This window comes from Numida meleagris, chromosome 2 (assembly GCF_002078875.1).
Source record: "Numida meleagris isolate 19003 breed g44 Domestic line chromosome 2, NumMel1.0, whole genome shotgun sequence".
Classification (NCBI taxonomy): Eukaryota; Metazoa; Chordata; class Aves; order Galliformes; family Numididae; genus Numida; species Numida meleagris.
The window spans coordinates 110,891,830-110,914,131 of NC_034410.1; the positions used below are offsets into that span (position 1 = coordinate 110,891,830).

At 36.3% G+C, this 22,302-nt stretch overlaps 1 protein-coding gene across 4 annotated transcripts in view; it reads right to left on the minus strand.

Moving 5' to 3' along the window:
- TOX (thymocyte selection associated high mobility group box) overlaps window positions 1-22,302 on the minus strand; it is a 225,183-nt gene that overhangs the window by 178,528 nt on the left and 24,353 nt on the right. Inside the window, exon 1 of one of the 4 annotated variants that reach the window (XM_021386699.1) lies at window positions 11,685-11,759. The exons of the other annotated variants lie outside the window; for them this stretch is intronic. Within the exon in view, the coding sequence (XP_021242374.1) occupies window positions 11,685-11,744 (60 nt within the window). The 5' untranslated portion in view covers window positions 11,745-11,759. Of the gene's footprint in view, window positions 1-11,684; window positions 11,760-22,302 lie in introns of those variants that run through there. 4 annotated transcript variants of the gene reach the window in all.

Consider the following 22,302-nt stretch of genomic DNA (forward strand, 5'->3'; position numbering starts at 1 on the left):
ACTGTTAAATTTAACATAATGCCAATATAATATTGAAGATGAACTCATCATATGCAATAATTAAGAAGCAAGCTGAAAAACAGTTAACTTGTGAAAAGAACAAAATACATGGCATTCTGCTCAGAATCTGACTCACAGAAGATTTTTTTCCTTGAAAAATTGCTCTTCCTTAAATCATGAACCGGTTAAAAATAAGGTAACTCTGGGGGACAGAAAGTAATCTAAACAACAGTAAAAGTTTTAACTTCAGAAATGCAAAGCTTCTTAAAACATACTCAGGAAAACAAGCTGTATGCACTGATAAAATTGTATGTACCGATAATTCCCCAGTATCTACATTTTACTATGAAGTATAGGTATTGTTATGTTAAACAGAAAAATATTTTTTTAGCAATTCAATGAAATCCTATTTCCCAGCAACTCTTTCAAGATATGTAATGTTACTGAAGTGTAGTAGTATTTTCACAATGCATGATTACAGAACTCGTTAATAAGAAAAACTAAATGAACAAAGAAACTGGTAACAAACTGCAGATGTATTAATCTCTAGGTCACCAGTTCCAAAAGGTTAACAAATTAAAGGGAAGTCTTTTCTGTGAATTGATGGGGCAGGCTAAGAGGCTTTTGCTCCATTAACGTTGGGCAGCATCCTACCTGGAACATATAAAAGCTGGAGCTGTGCTTCAGGTGTCCCTAGCAGGAGCACTGCAGCATCCCCAACTCAACCTCAGCTGTGGCTTCTTCCATTCCAGGATGCAGAAACAGTTGTGTGAAAAATACTGACAGTCCAGAAAATCTCTTCGTGGAGAAAGAAAAGAAAGCTGCATAAACAGCCTTCCCAAAGAGCATCTGTTATCCACCCTTAAGCTATTGTCAAGGAGTGCTGGCCAAGGAGCTGAGTTATGGTCTAGACCTTTGCAGAGTTCCTCCAGAGCCATTGTGCCATTGGAAGAAATGTGCTGATGTTCTCATCTATGCCTGCTTGTAGTCATGTGCTTTTGTCAATCCGGTCTTGAGTTTAAAATTTTCTTCATCAGAAATACTTTACTGATGTGAGATATTAACAAAAGGGTGAAGTAATGAAATAAACATGGATGCGGAAGGACAACAGTAAGCACATGCTGCTGGTTAGCATTTTCGCCAAGTCAGTCTCCCCACGAGGATTTAACATTTGATACATCTATATACAAGGCATAGAAAGTCAAAATGACTCATATGTCTCAGATAAAGAAAATTAAATGTTTATTATTGCATTAGGAAAACTGGTATTTCTTCTGCAGTGCAAACTTGGAAACTAGAATCAGTCTTATCTGTTCCCTTCATGAATACTGAAATAGTTAATTGATTAGTCAAATGTTAACAGTTGTTACTCAGGCTGTGCCATGAGATTATGTACTCACACTGAGAATCAATGGTAATTAAGTAGCTGATCAATGCAAGCACCTTTTCAAATGTTTGCAAAGCTCCGGAATATCACTCCAGCTGCTATAACTAAACATGAGGAGTGAAAGCAACATTCTGTAGAGAAAATGCTCAGTGTAATGCTCAAAAATGTATTCTCCCTTTTTAGATGTGCAGTAAAGAACTCTATGATGTCAACAGCATATAAAGTGTAGATTAAAGAACCAAAACCTGTATTAGATTTTATACCCAATCATCAGATAAAAAAAATCTGGGTAGAATAGCCAAAGCAGGCTCGTAGCCTGACAGTCCTGGAAGTGACTGAAAAAAGCAGCACATATGCAGTTATCAGTGTCCTTACACGAGATCACACTGAAGCATTTCTGATGTACATTGCACAACAGTTTTACAAAATTTACATAAAATATTTCCAGCGTGATTACAGTTAAAGATCTCATGTCAATCCATGGAATCAATCTGCCCAGTCATGAACAAGACATTCATGTACAGTAGTGCCTCAGTTTTATGTAAACATGCCAGGACACACGCATAGACACACATAAAACACAAAGTCATGAAAATATTCACTAAGTTGTCTATAAAACAAGATGCAGCTTATTAAAACAAGAAGCTTATGTTTCAATCTATTAAACCTTGTATCTATATTTTATAAAATCAGTTTGCTTTGCAGTAAATCACTCCATTCACCATTAAATTCTGTCAAAGTGTTTGCAAAAGACAAAGAAATACTCAATCTCCCATACTCATAGTGGTACTTAATGTAACTTTCCCAACTTAAAGTGGATACAGACATAACAAAGAATATTATACAGGTATAAGGAAACTCTGGGTGAATCTGAAGGTTATATACATATCATTATATGATGTGAACATTCCATAAGGTGTTCCAAGAAAGTTGTCAGCCTTTCAAAATAAAATATGCATCAGCTCTTTAAAACTAAAATGAAATGTTATATAGCACGTAATAACTGACATTCTACCTTGTTCGCTTTTTGTTTCATCATCACAGAAAATAAATTTTGCTTTCCATATGTTTACATGAAATACTTGAAACAGACAGAAAATGACAGCTTTAGCAAAAAATTCAGAGTAACTTCAGGAATTAATGTTTCCTACCTACTTTTGCTACATGACCTGAATTCTATGTCTTATAGCCCATGAATATATATAAAACACAACACTATGATAACCAACACTTTTCCTTTTCAAGTAGCTGTACTGAATATTTTATTAGTGCTTCCTCCCCTGAATATGAGGTAAAATACTGCTGCATAGGTAGCATGGTAAGGAATACATTTAAATTAATTTGTATGCACAAATATCATACTTCCATATGAAGGCCAAAATTTTTTTGAATAAAGAGCAAACTGGATTTTAATGATATAAGTTTTGTTTTTCCTAAATACATGTAAACTCAATTGATGTTAGGAAAAAAAAAACCACACCAGAAAAGTCTTGAAGAAAAGTGTTTTGGAGATTGAAGAGGATTTATCCACAGTGTCTAATTTAAAGCACATTATACTCTGAAACTGACTAACAATATACTCTATTGTAATGTAGACCAAGTAATACTCAATCACCAACTCTCTATATAAACTGGGGCAACTGCTTGTTCCTCCTCATTTCTTAACATGCATGATTAATAAAGATAACTAAGCATCTTTTGTCTGAAGGTTCCCTTCATTAGGCTAACAGGACAAAAACTGAAGAAGCACATCGTATATGTTTGCACACACTCTAAAATAACCATTCTCTCAGTCTTGCTGCATTGCCTGCAGAATCTCAGCATGTTTGTCTAGGAAATATATTGGCCTGTCCTGACTAGAAAAAATATAAACCATAATTTTGTCTGTTGTTTTCATTCCTTTTATATTGACCAATAACTCAGTTTCTTCTATCTGGCAATGCAGCCTTTATAACATGGTTTGCTTTGTACTGGCATTTTTGAACCATTTTTCTTTTAGTGTCATGTATCTCAAACAGCTTTACAGAATGAATTACTGTGCTCGAACAAGCACTTCCTCAGTATGATATGAAGCACATGGATCAATCTGTAGGTAGTAATAAGAGAAGGAACATGATTGTTTGTATTTGTGGATTAACCTTTGGAGTTTTCAGATATGGAACACAACCACCGCCAACTGAAAGAAAACTCCAGCGTAATGGCTTATATGAAGGATAAGATCTGTAGCAGTACGTCACCTTATTGAGTTTGTTCTGAGACCTCTCTAACTCAGTCCTTAAGAATAAGATGTAGCTTCCAAGCATAGTGTCAAGCATACATGTATTAGAAGCATTTCTGCAGGTCTGAACTTCTACGTGTTCTCAAAGATGGAGTAACAAACATTCTTGGGCTCAGCTATAAGAAATGCTGTCAGCCAACAATCATAGCATTTGAGCTGTTTCTAGTTACTGAGTCTTTATAAAGAGATTCCTGGAAGAGTAAGTCTGACATTTTTAATCTTACGACTCTCACTTTGGACATTAACTCTTTATCTTCCTTTGAAATAAGAATATACATAATGAAAACTGTACTTCCCTGCTCTGGGGTTATTTGAATATTTTGTAATAGCCCATTCATGATGATTAGTGATCCAGGTATTGAAAAGAATCTCAAAAAAGTAGATAAAAATAAAAAGGCTCCTAGATATCCCAGTGTTGTTTCAAACTAAGGATTCAAAAAGCCTATTTTAATAATTAATCGAATAGCTGTATTATAATAGCAATAAGTGATTTAGAATGTAATTAACTCAATTATAAACAATTCTTATGAATACATAAAAGATTGAAATTCATTAACATATTAAAAACATTACAAGTTCTGGTCTATAAATACAATTAAAAAAGACTTTTAACCACTGAAGCCAAAATGCACAGCACCATCCAGAATTCATAAAAGCCGGCAAAATGATATCAGGATATTCCTTCAATTTCACATAGTCTTGCTTCCCGGCTGGCAATCTTATCATTAGAGCTCGTATAATTCCTGCTTTGATATACTATGAGCTATTTTCAGTCTCAAGTTATCTCAAAAAGCCCAGCTACCACTGTCTCAGATAATATTCCTGTTGACTTCAAAGTTTCTCTGGTTTACATAGTGCAACTCAGGCAAGTATGAGATCAACATATTTATTACAAAGTTTTATCACCTAAAACTAATGTTAATTAACTTTTTTATGCTAGACTGGGGACACCACAAGGCTTACTGTTCCAGTAAACACCCTCAGTAACATTTTCAAGAGAGGGAGAGGAAGAAGAGTCATTTTTAAGAAAAAAAGATTTTAAAAAAGTGTAGCAAGAGAAACACTTTAAAAATGGAAGAAGCACCAAGACCACAAAACCAAAAATTAGTTTCAAAAATATGACAGCACACGAAAAGATCAATGTTGGACTGTGCACAGCAAATGAAAGGCATAATGAGAACTGCTCACTCACACCGTTAATTTTTAAAACATATAGAGTTCAGGTTTTCAGTCTGCTAGTACAGAACACTACAAACGCTTTAAATTTTGAAAATAAAAATCATCCACAGGATCCCTCTGTAAGACAAGAACCGTGTACAATATGATGAATTGAGTAGAAGCATGAGGATTTTACTGTTACCCATTGCGATATCCCAAAGAAACAAACCAACCAACCAACAACTCCACCTCCCTCCTGACTGCTGTGGATAGCAGGCAGATAGCCTGCGAAGAAGCCAGGAGAGGTGCTCTTTGAAAATTTTACTCTAAAATTTCTGAACTCACATGAGGTCTTTACACTGATTTCAAAATGCTGGTGATACCTCACCTTCCGAATTTCCTGCTACTGTCTCCTACAATTAAGTGATTTCATGTGCAAGAGATCCAGCACTTCCACATATTAGCATGTAATTTATGCTTTTTAAAATATGTCTAATTATAGTAGCAAATGGAGTTAATAGACCTACGGCAATCAACACTCCTGTTCATTACAAAATGTGAATACACACAAGAGACATTATTATTCTTTTCTCCAAGTTTACCAAGTATTTTTTTACGAATCTGACATTTGCTGCAATTTATGAGAACTGAATTCAAATTTAGACTGGAAATACACTCAGACTGCCTGTCTGTAGCTGTGAGATTCCCCAGGAAAGAAACTCTCTGAAGAATCACAGCTCCTTTCTACTTCTCCTAAAGTTTGGGAGAGGCCCAGAAATCAGTGAGAGGCAGACTTGAATTTTTATGTTCTCCTTCCTGCAGTGGGGCAGCTCTAGTTCCCTCCAGCAGGATGGGAGGAGGCAAGGGCTCCTGTATGCTCGATTTCATGCACTTCCATTGCTTTCACATATACGCGTGTGCAATGGATAAACACCCATACATGCCCTGCTTTAGTCATAGCATGAAATGGGAGGGAATGCTTTGTACCTCTTTCTTCTTGAATGCAGCCCTAATTTTCTCCCAAGCAAAAGACATCCCTCTTTATATGATGTAATACCCCACAGTGAAATATTACATGAGCCCAGAATTAGGCAAAAAAACAACAAAGGTAAACAAAATTCCTAAAATTAAATTAAACTGAAGAACTACTCACTGTAAATTACCTATATCTTTGAGAATGTATTTAGGATGTGTAGAATTAAATTAGTGTCAGAAATTTTTAGAAACGTATGCAGAGGAAGAAAACAGAAGCTGAATTGCATATAATCACACCCTTATGCCATTTTTAAGAGTACGTCAAATCAGAACTCAAGAAAAAGCAGGAAATCTAAATGTGGTCCCCGACAGGCTCAGTCTGGGCTCTGTTTCAAAGGTCTGTTACTCCAGTTGTCTGCTGCCCCTTTGAATCCTGATAATGGAGACTCAAGTCTGGTTAGCTTCATGCTGGCATTTGTCTTTGATGACTAATTTCTTCTGTGCCTGTGTATCTCTTCAGGCAGCTAATTTCTGATAAGCCTTACTGTAAAAAAACGTCTAATGCGGACAAGTAATATGAAACCAATCTAAATACATTTGCCTTTCACAACATTAACTTTCAAATCATACAAACTAATCAGACCTTTGTAATTTCCATAACTCCTCAGGAAAATGCCAGAGCTACTTGAAAGAATGATTCAAATGGTGGCATTCTTTTTTCTTGTTCAATACTTCGTTATTCATCGATGGCTGCCCCAATCACAGGGCAGTGGATTATGAAAGCTCTGCTGCTTGAATGGGTGATAACTTTCAGCAGCTGAAGGTGATTTGTTTAGGGGCCTCAGTCTTACAATCTCTTCTCCTCCAAGCAGGTTTCAAATGTTTTGAACATTGTACTAACAATGTTTCTGCCTATGAAGGAAATTGCAGATATGAGGGAGAAGGGGGCTTGATACTATCTGGGAAAGACACTTTTCAAGCTTTACAGCATGTCCTTGGACTGCTGTGTGATTTGTGGAGCTTGAATAATGTGAATCCATATAAATTTTCCTCTGAATATGAAATTTATATGCATGAATATGAAAAAGAATTTCATCTACACTTGAAGACATACATTTTGGAAATACAGAATAAAATTTTCTAAATTCGCCAGAATATTGTGATTTAATTTCCTGCTCAACAAAGAAAATCACTAAACTATCACCTCACATATTTACTACTTAAGCAGTGCTAAACTGATTCTATTATAGTATGACTTAACAGAGCTTGTAATCCACGATCTAAATCGTTCTCCGTCACGTGAGTAATTTTGGCAAAATTATCAGTCCATATTATTCCAGGCAGATTTCAGCTTTCATACTAGAAACTGTTTACTTCAAATGCACATGACTGTACCCATGTATATATGTCAGATTATTATACAGTATCAACATCCTACAAAATGTGGCTACATTTCAGTGGTAGTGCAATGATTCCATCTGGAAATTTCCAGCAGTGTTTTTCATCCCACATAAGGGGCTTGAACCTAAAATGTTCTTTCAGACTATACTGGACCTAGAACACAAGGACTTTTGTCTCCAGTTCTGCTGATTGTATCAGCCAGCTCGACCTAATGAATCACTTGTTCACCATCGGCACTGGCTTTTATGTAGATAAAATCAGTAGCAGAATTAAAAGAGAAGAGCCAAGACTTGCAACCTAGGTAAAAATAAAACTTCCTTGATTAATGCATAGAAAAGTTCTTGCTTCTACGGCATTGTGTTTATAACTTTCCAAAAGAAAATAATGTAATGCCTATTTCTAGCAAAGGACAGAAAAAGGAGAACTTCTGAAGCAGCGAAGAGACAAACTTAGCGAGGCAGTCAGGGATCTTCTCCAGCTCTCAGGAATCATAATGAGATCAGGAAGTTCTTTTTACAGAATCCAATAAAATCACAGCTTTTCCTGGAACTACTGAACAGGTTGAAATAAGCAGTACTAGAAGATAACCCTGAGAAATGATTTGCCAGCTATAACTGATATGAAAATCTAAGTGATTTGACTGATATACATATGGCAACAATCTCAAATTAAAAGTAAAATCCTCTCCCAAAGAGTTCAGTGCTGATTTAACCATTTTTTCCTAACAACCATACAAATGAACAGGTGCAGGGTTGTGTAAGTGCTCTTAAGTAAGTGCCCTGTTTGCCATTCTGGCAAACAGAAAGAAGAAAAATCTTCCACGAATGCAGTCATAAAAATGTCTAAAACTTAACCTTTAATCTTCTTTATCTAAATAAATACACTGAATATAAGATATGGATTTTAACTCCAACCAGACATATTTACAGTGATTGGCTTTTACCATGCACTGAGTTTTTGCTTATCAAATCAGATGTTTAGAAAGAATGTTATGTGGTACACTTAGCAATGTAATACTCTCATCAACTTTTATTTATTCACAGACATATGAAAGTTGATGAGCAGAATTTAAAAATAAGTTATAAAAGCATGTAGTTCTTTGATGGCTGACAATATTTTTCCAGTTTTGTAACATAAAACCAGTTACGTAAGATAGGGCATTAGTTGCCAGTTGAAAGTATTCATTTTTTCCCCTAATCATTTTGAAAGTTTAAATTAACAATATCAGTTTATCTTATCATACAAAGCACTACAAAGTCTCTATAAACAATGAACAGATTATCCTACAACTTTTCTTACTTCAGATTTATAAATAAAACCTTAGGAAATAGTCTGACAGGGCAGACTCCTGCTGCTAGGCACAGCCATGAGCAATGCACCAGGAGGTTCACAAGACATGTATATTCCCTAGCAGCATCCTGCTACAAACTACTGCCTTTGCTGCCCATCCTGGGCCGTGGCTCATGCTAGGAATCTACAACATTCATCACAGTTTCATGAAAACTGTGCTATACTCTCAGGTCTGCAAAGCAACACTTTGCTTTCTTTTAAGGTGTAATGGCTGGTCACCGTTTCTATGAATTTTCCGCCTACGAAGTTTCCATCATTGGAAAAAACTGCCTTTACAAGTCATTGACCAAATTCTGAAGAAGTCCAAGAGGGGATCTTATCAACACTTATAAATATCTAAAGGGGAGGGTATCAAGAGGGTGGGTTCAGGCTTTTCCAGTGGTGCCCAGTGACAGAATAAGGGCCAATAGGCACAAATTGGAACACAGGAAGTTCCATACGAACATGAGAAAAAGGCTTCATTACTTTGCTGGTGACAGAGCACTGGAACAGTCTGCCCAGAGAAGTTGTGGTGTGAGATCTCACTGGAGATATGCAATATCTGTCTGGACTCTTTTGGTGCAATCTACTGTAGGGAACCTGCTTCAGCAGGATGTTGGACTCAGTGATCTCCAGACATCCCTTCCAACCACTACTATTCTGTGATTCTATGTGATTCTGTGAAATATACAAAGAATTGTTGTGTGTGAACTCAGGTTTGCTCAGGGGAGCCCATTTCTACAAGACAGACACCTAAGAGTGGGTGTTCTGTGCCTGGCCATCGGGGCTCTGAATGCCTATCCACATATACTTTGGTATTTTTAACATTTTCTTTGTCAATATTTAATAGTAGGAGAAGTCTGAGTGAGAAATACATAAGCATTCACTGTAATTAACTCTATAGCTCTTCCTATATTTCACAATGATTTTTACTGGAGTAAAAGTCTACAAGATATCAAGGAGATTGAAATGAAAGGTAATTTACACAATACAGAATATAGACCTTGTCTTTGCAAAGCTGCTACAGCTATTATCATAAACACATAATCACTGGGCAGCAGCTACCTCCTACTTCACAATTCAGTTATTTAGATAAGGAAATAGCTGTTGCACTGGAGATGTTCCCCAAACTGTCTCAGTTATTTTTAAAAGAGTCTAGGATTACACGTCATGAAAAACCTTGAAAACTACTGCTTTGATATAAATCTTTGAAAATATGGCCCTTGTGATACTGAGTCTCCAATAGAAACTAGAACTATAGGATGGAAAAGACAGCTGAACCAGGCCCTCACAAGTAAGCAGTGGTAAAATCAAATTATAGTAGAAGTACAGTTCTTAAGCACCTCTCCAGAAGGCCTCCAAAAATATCTCCAAGATTTCTGCTTTTGTGGAGGCAACTTTCTTGGAGCTGAGCTCTGCAGGTGCTGTGGAACTTCTTATACAAGTAGGAACGGAGATGGGGTTTTTACAAGTAGAGGAAAAAATTTAGAATTCATCACAAGAGGAGACAAGATTTTTTTTTTTTTTCCGGCTTAGCCACTCTACTACGAAAAAATAATAAGTACCATGAGGAAAAGAAATGGATGACAAGCAAGAGAAGGGCAAAAGGAGGAAAACATACAAAAGTTGAGAAGTAGGAAAAGGAGAATGAGAAAAGATAAACATTAAAGTATTTCTGATGCATTCTGAGAAGTATATCAGAAAATTACGCCTCACAACTACTGTAATTTTATCCATTATTTTATCTTGAGGGACACTTTGAAAGTATCTTGATGGTTGTCATTAGTATACATACATAGGAAATACATTTAGAGGATATGAAAATAGCATTGCGTTAGGAGCTTCATACTAATTACATAACATTATATTCCACTGAAAATTAGAATGATTAGCATGTTTATCTACTCAAAGATGAATTATGTGTTTTACCTGGTAACATGCAAATGTAGCATTACTGCATATCTTTTCACCAAACTGGCCAATCACTAATTACTAAAATTATTCTACCGTACTGTGGTAGAAAGATTAATATTGTCAGGAAAGTACAAGGCTCTGAAATGTTGTCAAAACAAAGAATATTGATCTTCTTAAAACACTGCAGTTAGTATATAAATCACCAGAAAATGATTGACATTAATATGTGCCTTTTGTGCAAATGCACTTTATCATGCACCTTTGTGACAGTAATAGCATTTTATTATACTGCATGGCACCTTAACATACTCTACAGGCAATTTTTTCAATTTGAGAGTTTCCATTAAAAAAAAAAAAAAGTTGTTGAGAAAAAAGAAAATTAACTGTCTTTATTCCGTTTGATTTAATACCTTGTCAGTTCGGTGCATTTCTTTACGATTCTTTGTATAAATAAAAAGTTGAAAAGAGCTATTCTAATGGTAATTTGGATCAACCTTACAAACATATGATTCCAGGTTTCTAAAAGAGGCCCACTTGAGGGGGCTTTAAAACTGAACAAAAAGAGCCCTAGGGCTCTACAACTCACATTTAACCTACTTACATGAAAAAGGAACTGCTTTGGTTAAGAATAAACTTCCACAAGCTCAGGTTCAAACCAAACATGCCAGCATATTAGTGAGGAAATGAAACAGCAAATAGTAACTCCTTTCATACTTGTAAAAGAATACAGTATTTATTTAAACGCTTTGGCAGAAATTCTCATTTTAATTAAATTGCATTTACTGAAATAACATTTTCATAATTAAGAAAAAATAACCAATTCCTTTTAAAGACCTATGAAAATCACAGCAATCTCAAATATATGGAGAAAACATGTAATTGTGAGAATAAATCTGCCTGACTAACTTGGGACACAAGTCAGGAAAAAACCTATAGTATCTTTTTTGTGCACAGCAAGCCTGTGCAGTGCTGCCACAGTCACCCAAATAAATTATCTTCTGTCTGTTTGGAAATCATCACAACAAGCACACAATTTTAAAATGTTGTTGTTTTCAATGCATTTTTTTCCCTCTGAATGAAGATACTTGCTGTCATCATAGATTGTTTTTTCTTTATGTCCATCTGTCATTAAAATATTGAAATATCTTTAGTAATGATGATTTCATTCCTCTCATTACGCTGTTCAAAGTAATCAAGGCAAAGATGGGGAAGACATTTTCTTGGAAGACCCCTACCACTCACCAGTGCATCCAAGAAATCAGAGGGGCTACGAAGGCATTCACTTCTACTTAGTATAGCCATGAGGTCAGAGACAAGGAAACAGTTTCATTGCAAACACAAGTGTGAGGACTTACATTTAAAATAATAAAAGCTGCTAAAAACAAAAGAGAACAAAAAGGTAATTATCCCTCTGTGAAATGGTCATGATCATTCAACCCACTTGCTGGCAAACTTCCTTCCCTTAAAATCCATGCCTACATTCCTGAGGTCTTCATCATGGGGATAAAATGTATCAGATGAGTTTAAGGCATGTGTCATTGATTAGATTTAATACTTATTAAGACTTTTGGAATAGAAAAAATGATGCAGTCTACAGTAACACTTTCTGTTGTACACGTTCACCATCTAACTGCTTATCACTTCAATCTTATCCTTCACCAGGTCATTTAAATATACGTTTATTTGGAAACAATAGTGCAGCTGCTGCTTGTTTGCACTGTTTCTAGAGTTACTCTGCAATTTAACTAGTTCACTGCTTGGAGAAAGGAAGGGCAAGCACGGCAGAACTTTTTGCAGATGCACAGAAGCAAATGTCTTCCTGCATTTCAGCTGTAAAGGCCTGTCCCGTTACTGAAAATTCCTTGTTCTGATAGCCGGAAATTTATTCACTGGCAGTTGTTATCCATTTGCTCTTATACCAACATTGGACTTCGTAGTAGTTCTTTTCCTTCCCTAGTGCTTTTCTGCCTTAGACAATTACAAAGAGAAATAATCTCACTTTTCATTCTTCATCTGGTTCAGTATAGATCTTTTAGCACCTCAGTCACCTTCTGTGCAGGCTACACTGCCTTCCTAGCAAATACCCAGTACAGCAAGTGCTACTCTCAAAAACAGCCCAACAGGATTTTTTTACAACCAGTCCTTTCAGAACTCTACTGCCTTGACTGAGGATCATTTAGCTCTTTTAAGAGCTTTTTACACATCAGTGTCTGTCATTTCCATATTCACACTCCTGTTTCCACCTATTCTACATCATTTGTCTTGACTGAATATAATGTGTTCAGCTCAGGTATTGAGATGCTTAAAGACAATTTGTAGATTTGACCTATCTGTACTGTACAGCTGCTATACTTCTTCTTTCCCTGTTCTATTTTTTTTATAAAACTGAATAACCTTGACGGTTTGTCTTACTATCATTTGCAAAGTCTGACATGTTTTACTTTGGTCATTTTCACCTCCCTGATAAGACTTTAATCCCTACAGCTTCTCTGCTTAGTCTTACTGCTCTTCTTGAGTTAGCTCTTAACTAAGGGCTAGAGTCCCTCAGGACGTAAAAACTTTTTAGAAGCAGCTTTAGAAATGAAGTTCAATTTTTGCACCTTTGACTGCATAACTAAATAAATAAATAAATAAACCCCAGTTTCCCTTAAGTTTACTTCTTCAATTCATTTGACTTCACCGAGTTTATAAAAGTATTTATTCTGATATCTCTTTTCAAGAGATTGGAAACGACTTTCCTCCTCCTAGCAAAATGGGAAATGAGAAATGCGGCCCACGCATACTTCTCTTATTCAAATATATGCATACTGGTAGCAACACAATATTTTTCTTATTTTATAAAAAAAAAATGCCAAGCAATTCAATTTACCAGCTTATAACAGCTCCACATACTGCTTTGCTTTCTGCTGCTTCTGGATTTATTTTTTTTTCTGGTTCTGGCTGTAACTATAATCATCATTTGATTTCTTTTCTTATTGATCATCCAATTTCCAAACTTAAAAAATAAACTTAGGAAAAAGACTTGATCGTAAGCATATGCACCTCTAAATACAGAGGTGTATATGTACATATGACTATATGTACACAAATACAAGGGCTGCTCTGAAAGTAATGCCTCCTGTTTTATCATGTCAGCCCACAACGTCAGAGGCGGATGTTGGTAGTATGACAGTAGAGGTTGAATCTTCTCACCAATATTCCATTACATTTTGTTGCCATGTGACAGATGGCAGCAGAGGGGCAGCCTGACAAAATGGTGTCTGATGTGGAAGTGCGTATGAAGCAGACGGTAGCATTACCCGCCCAAAATGAGCACTACTCTATGGATCGCCTTTAGCTCCTTTGATGCCAGGTGCATTCTATTCATCAAGCAATGTCCAGCTGCACATCCCACCTTTGTCAGATGCTGGTGCTGATCATCCAGCAGTCTGCACCTTCTCACAGTTTCCTATCTTGTGCAAGGTTTAGCCGTTTCTGGCTTCTGGCTCCTCTATTATCTCTGCCTTGCTGTGTGGAGATAGTATATCAAAAAATTGCTTCAGATCTTCTATCTTCTGACTGTCCATTTCTCTTCTTTATTTCCAGTGCACCAAGTCCCTATCTTAGTTTTCTTTCTTCCCAATTATTAGATTTCTTCCTCTGCTTTCCTAATAAGTCACTCCTTGCAGTCAGGAAATCTGTTCCCTTCCAGCCACTTTTGCCTATCAGACATATAGATCTCGAGATGCCCATGCAACTTTTTACTCTTTTTTTTTCATCTCTTCTTCACATTTTCACCTGAATTGCCATGCCACTGAGACACGCACTTCCATTCCTCAGCATTTTTTTCTTCCGTAGGTCTTAGAAAAATCATTTTCATTCTTTTGGACCTTGTTTTCACAATGTTATCTTTAATTTATTCATTGTTGAACTAAAACATTCCTGAATATTCAAATGTTCAAACACAGAAATGTTTTAATTAGTAACTATAGGAATCTGATATTTGTCTAACATTTTTCAGATGTTAATGTTTTTAGAAAAGTATGGTATAAATTACAAGGAAAATCCAAATTACACAAATTCACATAGAAAATGAAATCAAATTGCATAAGGGCGCTTAATGCCTAAATAAGCATACCTCAGAATCTGTGTACAGCAAGTTTCTTCCCATTTCTATCCAAAGAAATAATGTGCTGAGTTGCTTCTTTTATTCACTTGAATTATCACTACACTAAAGTAAAATATGCGAAGTCCCATGTTGACTTAATACAAAAAAGAAGAAATATTTATATTAAAAAAATCTTGTTTTCGAACAGGTTTTCACTTAATATATTACAATTAAGATTTCAGTTAATGAAATTGCCATGTGCTAAAAGAATGGTTTAAAATCTACTATATGAGAAAGAAAAAAAAAGCACAGGAGAAAATCATTAAAGCTACAGCAACACTAAGTCCTTGCCTCTGTTTTTTCTACATTTTTTCTTTAATGAAATTTTCTTCTGAACATTGGTCTATGTGTGGTATAGGATCCTGGTTGATTCGCTCAAGCTGTATTTTGTTTTCAGCTCTGGCAGCTTGCAATTCAACCCTGGCTGCTCAGTGAGATGGAGGCTCTCAGAATTTCAGTTTTTAGGGCTGTGCTTTGCAGCCAATTACTCAAATGTAACATAGTGAGCTTTCTATAGAACGCACAATAAGAGATGAACCATCTTATGCCCTGAGAAAGAATATTCTCAACACCTCTTGGGTGTGCAGAGACAGATCTAATGGGGCATAACACGTTCCCTGTTTCAGGCAATGTGGTCAGCAGTAGGTTGGGGATGGAGGTTACAACCCAAGGGCTCTGTCCATGACACTGGCTCTGTAGGTCTCTGGGCATGAGATATCACAGGCAGTCTGTGAGAAGAAGAGCCAGAATAACAGCTGATCCTGGTCTATCCCATGTAGGGTCTTTGTGAGATTGTTACCTCAGTAATATAAATGCATAAGGCCAGGACAGACCCCAGCCTACAAGGATTACTATACAATATATTCCTTCTTTCAAGTCAGAAAAATGTTGAGAATCTTTTATGGCATATTTAGGACATTATTAATTTTTCATTTTCTATCAAGGAATGAGTGAAGAAAACCATTAATTTACAGACAGCGATTGATGTGCTTCTCTTACATACTGCATTCTGAGCCTAGATATCGTGGTGACAGCATACCTGCAATATGAAAGAAATAAGAGACAAGCACTTAGCTGGAAAAATTGTATGTATTAACATTCTGACATTTTATTATCTCCCCTATTTCTGTTAATTGCATCTAGAAATCAGATACCAAATTGCATGCACAATGATAGTCAGGAATCCTAGGCCTCAGCTAACTATATAGCAATAAGAAATACTGCAAAATCAACTAACTATATACATAGACAAGAAAGTATGGCTCAGCACAAGTTATGATGAATTCTTCCTCAGAAGAAATGAGCACATGCTGAAGAAACAATCCAGAAGAAACTTCCAAAGCTGAGCCATTTTTATCTTAAGTACCGTGAACTGCAAACAAGAGGAGACTGATTTTGGTTGCATACAAACACAATACAAAAAAAAAGGACGTTTCAATGTGAGTGCACCCTAGTGCTGGCCCATGAATGTGTCCTGACCTCAAGACTGGAAGAAAGTTGAGTGTGACCAAATTCCAGCTCATGTAGATTATCTTGCAGTGAAATCTACTCAAAAGTGTGGACTACATCTTCCAGCAGATCCCTGGAGTCTTTGGGTCTTTGGGCTATTTCTCCTATCGTAATATGTACAGCTAGAAATAGCAAGAGAGGCTCTAGCTTGCAGTGATTTTCCACTGGTTCTCCCAATCTCCAGGCAAAGAAAAAGCAGAAACAACAGTGGAAGGACTCAGCATAAAATAAGGCCAGACTGGACAGGGCCTTGAGCAACCTGGTCTACTGGAAGGTGTCCCTGCCTTTGGTGAGGAGGGGGGTCTAGATGGTCTTTATGGTTGCTTCCAACTCAAACCATACCTGCCCTTGGTGAAGAGGGGGGTCTAGATGGTCTTTAAGGTTACTTCCAACTCAAACCATTCTATAATTCCATGAAAATTTGACCTTCAAACACTGATGGCAGGTAGAAGCGATCTAGATATTTATAGTTCCAGTTGAGATGCAACACAATTATGAACAACAGTCATGTTGAAATGTAGTGAAGGAAATAATGAAATGAAGTCTACAAAACTTTAATTAATTACCTAATGCAGTACAAGGGCAAAATTGTTCATAATCAGCCTGTAAACCGTAATAAAACTGGAAAATTAGTTCTGGGCTGAAGAACTTGTGTGATATTCTGAAAAAAGATGTAATATCCTACCAACCTATGTCCCATATCCTTAGCCCAGCTCAGCTACAACAGGACTACCTGGAAGTAAAACAAGGAGTGGCTTGTCTTCCTAAGAAAAGAGTTGTTTTAAACATAGGTTATTTTAGGACAAAGAGATGATCAAGGACTGGATACATACTGATATACTTGGTGCTGAAGGAACAAAAGATAAAAGATACAGACTTTATCTTAAATTTGATGCTTTCTCTTACACTATTCAAAGTGACTACTTTTAATATATAGAGCTCATACTTAATCCATGAGGCTATGCAGCCTAATCTATTCAATACCTTGGGCTATCAACTCTGTCCAGCTGGTCATTAATCCCCAGGAAATAATCTGCACCTCAATTGTTACTGCTTAATTAAATGTAGTGATCCATCTGACATACAGAATAAGGATAGAAAAGAACCCTAATAGAAGGTGACTCCTGCACAATTGGAACTCACTACCTTTCCCTTGTAGACATAACAAAATATTTGGTTACAGTTTATATGTGTTTTATATTAAATTACCATGGAAATGCTTCCTATTGAATGTAATGTAAATGTATTTAACCATATGAACATGAAAAAGGCCAAACAACTCTTTCCTCTTTTTCCTATATCTATTCCGATCTGTAAGTTTTTGAATACAAGGTCTGCTTACTACTTTTGTCCTGAGCTTGCTATGCTTACTATGCCTACTACACCCTAACTATTGTATTTGCCTACTACACTACTTGGCAAAACACTGTGATGACAGGCATTTAGAACTATCAGCAAAGTTGGCAGAATTTGGCAGTGCAGCTCAGAGCAGGTTTTAGGAGTTAAAGCAAATGACTGCCATCAGTTGAAACAAATATGAGCACATGTACACATTTTCATACGAGTGAAGAATTACTTGGCCTCTGTAGTATCTCTTCAATGGAGTGAGGTTATCTGTACATTAAATCTTTCTCCAAAAATAAAACAAATTATGATTCATGCATTTCCAGAATTATCAGGACTATGTGAAGCAAAACACTCATCATATCAAAGTTGATTCTTTAATGACTCCAGATCTTCTGCTAACTTTGCTCATATCACAGCAATAACTCTCAGTATTTTATTGTTCACTTAGAAAATAATCTTTTGATTGTCAAGCAGCAGCAGAGGAATGCAGACTTTTATGTTTGAAAACATGACTGAGATAAACTAAGAGACTGCCTTTAACAGCGGTGGTCTCAACCATATAATGAACTCAGGCTAAAAAGCACAGAAAACACAGACATTCATGAATTGGTACATGAAGATAGAGCTGATGCAACACCACATTTCAGTACTGTACACTGAAGTCCCTTTCCCAGACATGTATCACATAGACAGCAAGGGGAATAGACTCACATTCTCTGCTCAGATCTGATGGGGCCCCCGTTGGGTACAAAAAGACAAACAAGACTTGCTAGCCTTTCTTTAAGGAGACAATTAACAAAAAGAAGGCCTACAGTTGTGTCTGTGACAGATGTTAGGATTTGTCCATCTACCTACTGTGGAGAACTCCAACTCTCATCACCTTTACTGCAGGCAAGATCTACTCTTACCCCTTCCTAACATTTGGAGTACAAATGAATATTTGTATATATATCTCATTTCTCAGCTCTTTTTTACCACTTCTAGGACTACTTGCAGTTCTTTCAAATGCTGGAAAGTATTAAAAAAATATTTTATGACTGTTCAAAACCGTTTTTTTTCAGAAAGATCTTACATAACAAAGCTACTTCTTGTTCCACTACACCTCCTTTCTAGTGTTTATACTCAATGTTGTTTTCAACTATGACATTGTTTACAGTGTTATTAATAAAGGATGAAACACCTACAATTATTTCATTTTCTTATGTTATTCTCTGTTATAGTCATCAGGAAATTCAAAATTCATATTTCTTTTCGTAGGAATTACATATTGCCACTGTTTGCATAAATAGTCAAACTGAAGCACTCATACTAATGACAGCTACTACATAAAATTCCCTTCAACTGACAGTCCAACAGATTGAAAGATCACTAGCATATAAATTATTTTCCCAGAAAATGGGGAAAAAAAGGTCTGAAGCAGGTCTCAGACTCCTGCTTAAAAGGATAAAAAGCTATAGTTTAAATAGACGACTGTTATAAAAGTAAAGTTAAAAAAAAAAAAAGAAAGAAGCATACAGAAGTTGAAAAAGGATAGATTTTTATCCCACAGGATACCTCACGTGCAAAAAGAAGCATTGTTGCTGTCTAAGAGGATGAATACTATCATTTTATTGCAGAAAGTAAGTTATGTAACAACAAGCTATAAACCTGTTGTTTAGTTACTTATTTCTTTTCTTGACTGTAGTTATTCTAGAAACAACGTCCCCTAAAATCCAGTAAAGTGAATGGAAACCTCTTAAAATAGATTTTTTTAAAAATTAGACTTCAGTGCCCAGAGAAAGGATTTTTTAAGACTTGCATACAACAGTTCAACACAGTCTAGCCAGTGGGCCTCCCAGCTTGCAGCAGGTGAACATCAGTCCCTTGGTACCCACTCCTTTTAGAGAAACTAAAACACACAAAAAATAGTTACATCTTTTGTTAACAGCTGAAGAACAAACATCTGTGCCAATATCACCAGGGACTCCACTATGCAAGCACAAGCAGATAGCAGCAGGAAAAGCACTGAAATGATGTCGGTAATTTTTTTCATCAGCAAAAAGGGTTGCAGTTTACAAGGTGGTTCTTGTTTCTATTGTCAAGTCCCCAGCTCATTGGAACTGTTCTAGCAGAGAATTGAACATTTTCATTCACTGACCAGGCTGCACTGAGCAGGCTGGCATGGACATCTCAGGTGCTAGCTTAACATTGTGGTGAACACCATGCTCTTGTTTGGTTGTCTGGCCACCAAGTGATAGTCTTCTGCCCTGTGTCTCACTACTTGATGAAGTAATCAAACGTTGAAGCAGAGCTAGCACCATGTAAACTGCTGCTGAGTGTTGTTTTTCCCAGTAGTAATATACTAATAGTTTTCCCCTTCAAGACCTGGATTTATTTACTTCTCAAGGCATTTTATGAACGCATCTTTTTATTTCTATAGCCTCAGTAACACCAACTGAAATGAGAGGGCTTGAAGTATTAATAAATTCTTCTTAGAGAGTGGTCAATAATTATCTTATTGATCAGCAATATTTAGTGATGATTTTTAGCATAATGATATGCTCACAAATAATGATGGATACTTGCAGCTTAGTACAGGAATCCAAGCATACAAATGAGAACCTGTTTATACAGAACAGTCTGTAGCAGTCTCAAATACTGCAATGTCTTCCACTTTCTCAAACTTCTTTGCTAGCTCGTAGTTCTAAAAGGAATTGATGGGAGATTTCATGGGTACAAAAATCTAGATCTGTAGATTAAAAAAAAAATCAAATCAAATCTAACTTAATACAATATAACTTAATGTAACAATGATCTGTGACGAAGAAGGTTATACTTAAAGTGAGCAATCTGCAAATCCCTTAACACTGGTTAAAGGACAGGGTCAGATGTTTGACAACTTAATCTTGTATGCCTCTCACAAAAACACAGTCAGGCATCCCAGTTCCATCTATTTGTCTTTCATGCTATGCAAGATCACCTGGGAATAATTTCTTAAGTAGAACATAATTCGTCAGGCAATTCATAAATTGCACCAAGTTTTCATGCTCCCTTCTATCCAGACATCATCCATTATCAAATGAAATTTTTGAGTTATTGTCCACCTCCTCAAGTATATTTTTCAACAAAGTGATGACATGAAGACCTGGATTCCTATAAGCGCAGTCACTGACTAAGGCTTGTAATACTTAAATGACTCCTTTGGAGATGCTTCATCTCTTCCTTAACTTCTGGATCACATAATTAAATGACTACAGACAGGTAGGATGAAATGTAATCCAATGGGTACACAGTTTTCAGTGAGGCCCACGTACATTCAGTTCATCAAACTCTCTACTGCTCCAATGCTGTGCTTATTTTCCATACAAAAGAATAAGCAAGAAAGATTATATATATATATATATTTTTCTAATGGACAATATAATGATAAAAATCAGAAAAACTGGCAAATTGTGCTACAGGATAGGTGCACAACCTAAAGCTATACTTGTTCATATCGTCAAAATGAATGAGTGACTAGTTGGGAGTGCCCTTTTATCATTTCATGAGCATGGTTTAGTGCTTGGTCAGTTTAGCAAAATAAATAAATAAAATGGGACTGTTACTATGCTTGTTTGCAAATCCAAACCAATAAGAGCTTTTTCTGAGGTGAAATAAATCTGCATTACTGAAGTACTGTAAAGCACAACATATAATAGATCCAATCAATCCACCCTTCACTGCAGTCTTTAGCAGTATTTCAACTGACTTCAATGAGAGCTGTATCAGTTTCTAAGAAACCTTAATGCATGCTCTCTGCTAACCCTCCTCCCCACCTAAACGAAAAACACTGAAGTCTGCTCTTGTCTTCTGGTTCAACATCATGTCTTTCCCCTCCTTCCTTCTGCTGTAATAAATATTCTCTCTCTATCCCTGTTACTGACAATAATGTAGGTGAACTCTGCACCGCATAGATCTGTCATTATTAATGACCACAGTGGAGAGAAGCGATAACTCACTCTTAAGAACTAAAAGGGCAAAATGCTTCAGAATTTTCCATTCACATTTTCTTTTTTAAGCATACTTGCTTGGTCACTTTCCAAAGTCATGAGCATGACTCGAAGAAGAAAAATCTCTTAGCGTTTAACCTTTGCATAGAAAATCATTTGTTTAAACAGAGGGCACTTGTTACTTGGAAAGTCTCATTTGCTTATAATAAAGCTATCCTCAGTATTTTGTAGAATACAATAAACACAACAAGATGTCTTCGTCCCCGTGGAAAATAATTTTGTTGCTAGCAACATCACATTTCTTTCAAACAAAAGGCTTAAACAGGGATTGTTTTCTTTGCCATTCATGTCCCTGCCAACATTGTTAACCTAGAAAGTACAAGACTGGATCTGAACAAATTGTGAAAAATGCTGCCAAAATGACAGTGAGCATGTGACTTGTACAGGATCCCAAACTCTTTCAAAAAGGCTGTCCTGATAAAAGCATTTTATTGGGGCGGGATATGAGACTAGTTGTTTACAGACAGCTGATGAAATCTTGATTTTTTTCTCCTGAGGCAATGTGGACAGCAAACAAAATTTGAGAAGCTACATCAGTGTGACTGCACTGCTTCATAAGCCTTTGTTCCTAATATAAAGACGTGCTCATTGCATCAGGTGTTTTCCATGTACCAGACTGCACTGCATAAATGGGAGGGACAGGACATATGTTTCTAGTAAACGTGGCGTTCTGAAACACTACTCCTAACACAGTGCAGAAGCAGTATATAACACAGTCAATGCCACGAAGGTTTTTGCTTAACATGTACAGGTTCAGAAGTCTCAAATTTCCTTTTTTCTCTCTTCTTCACACTGTAAATAGTTCTTGATTTTTTCACACCTACTCTTC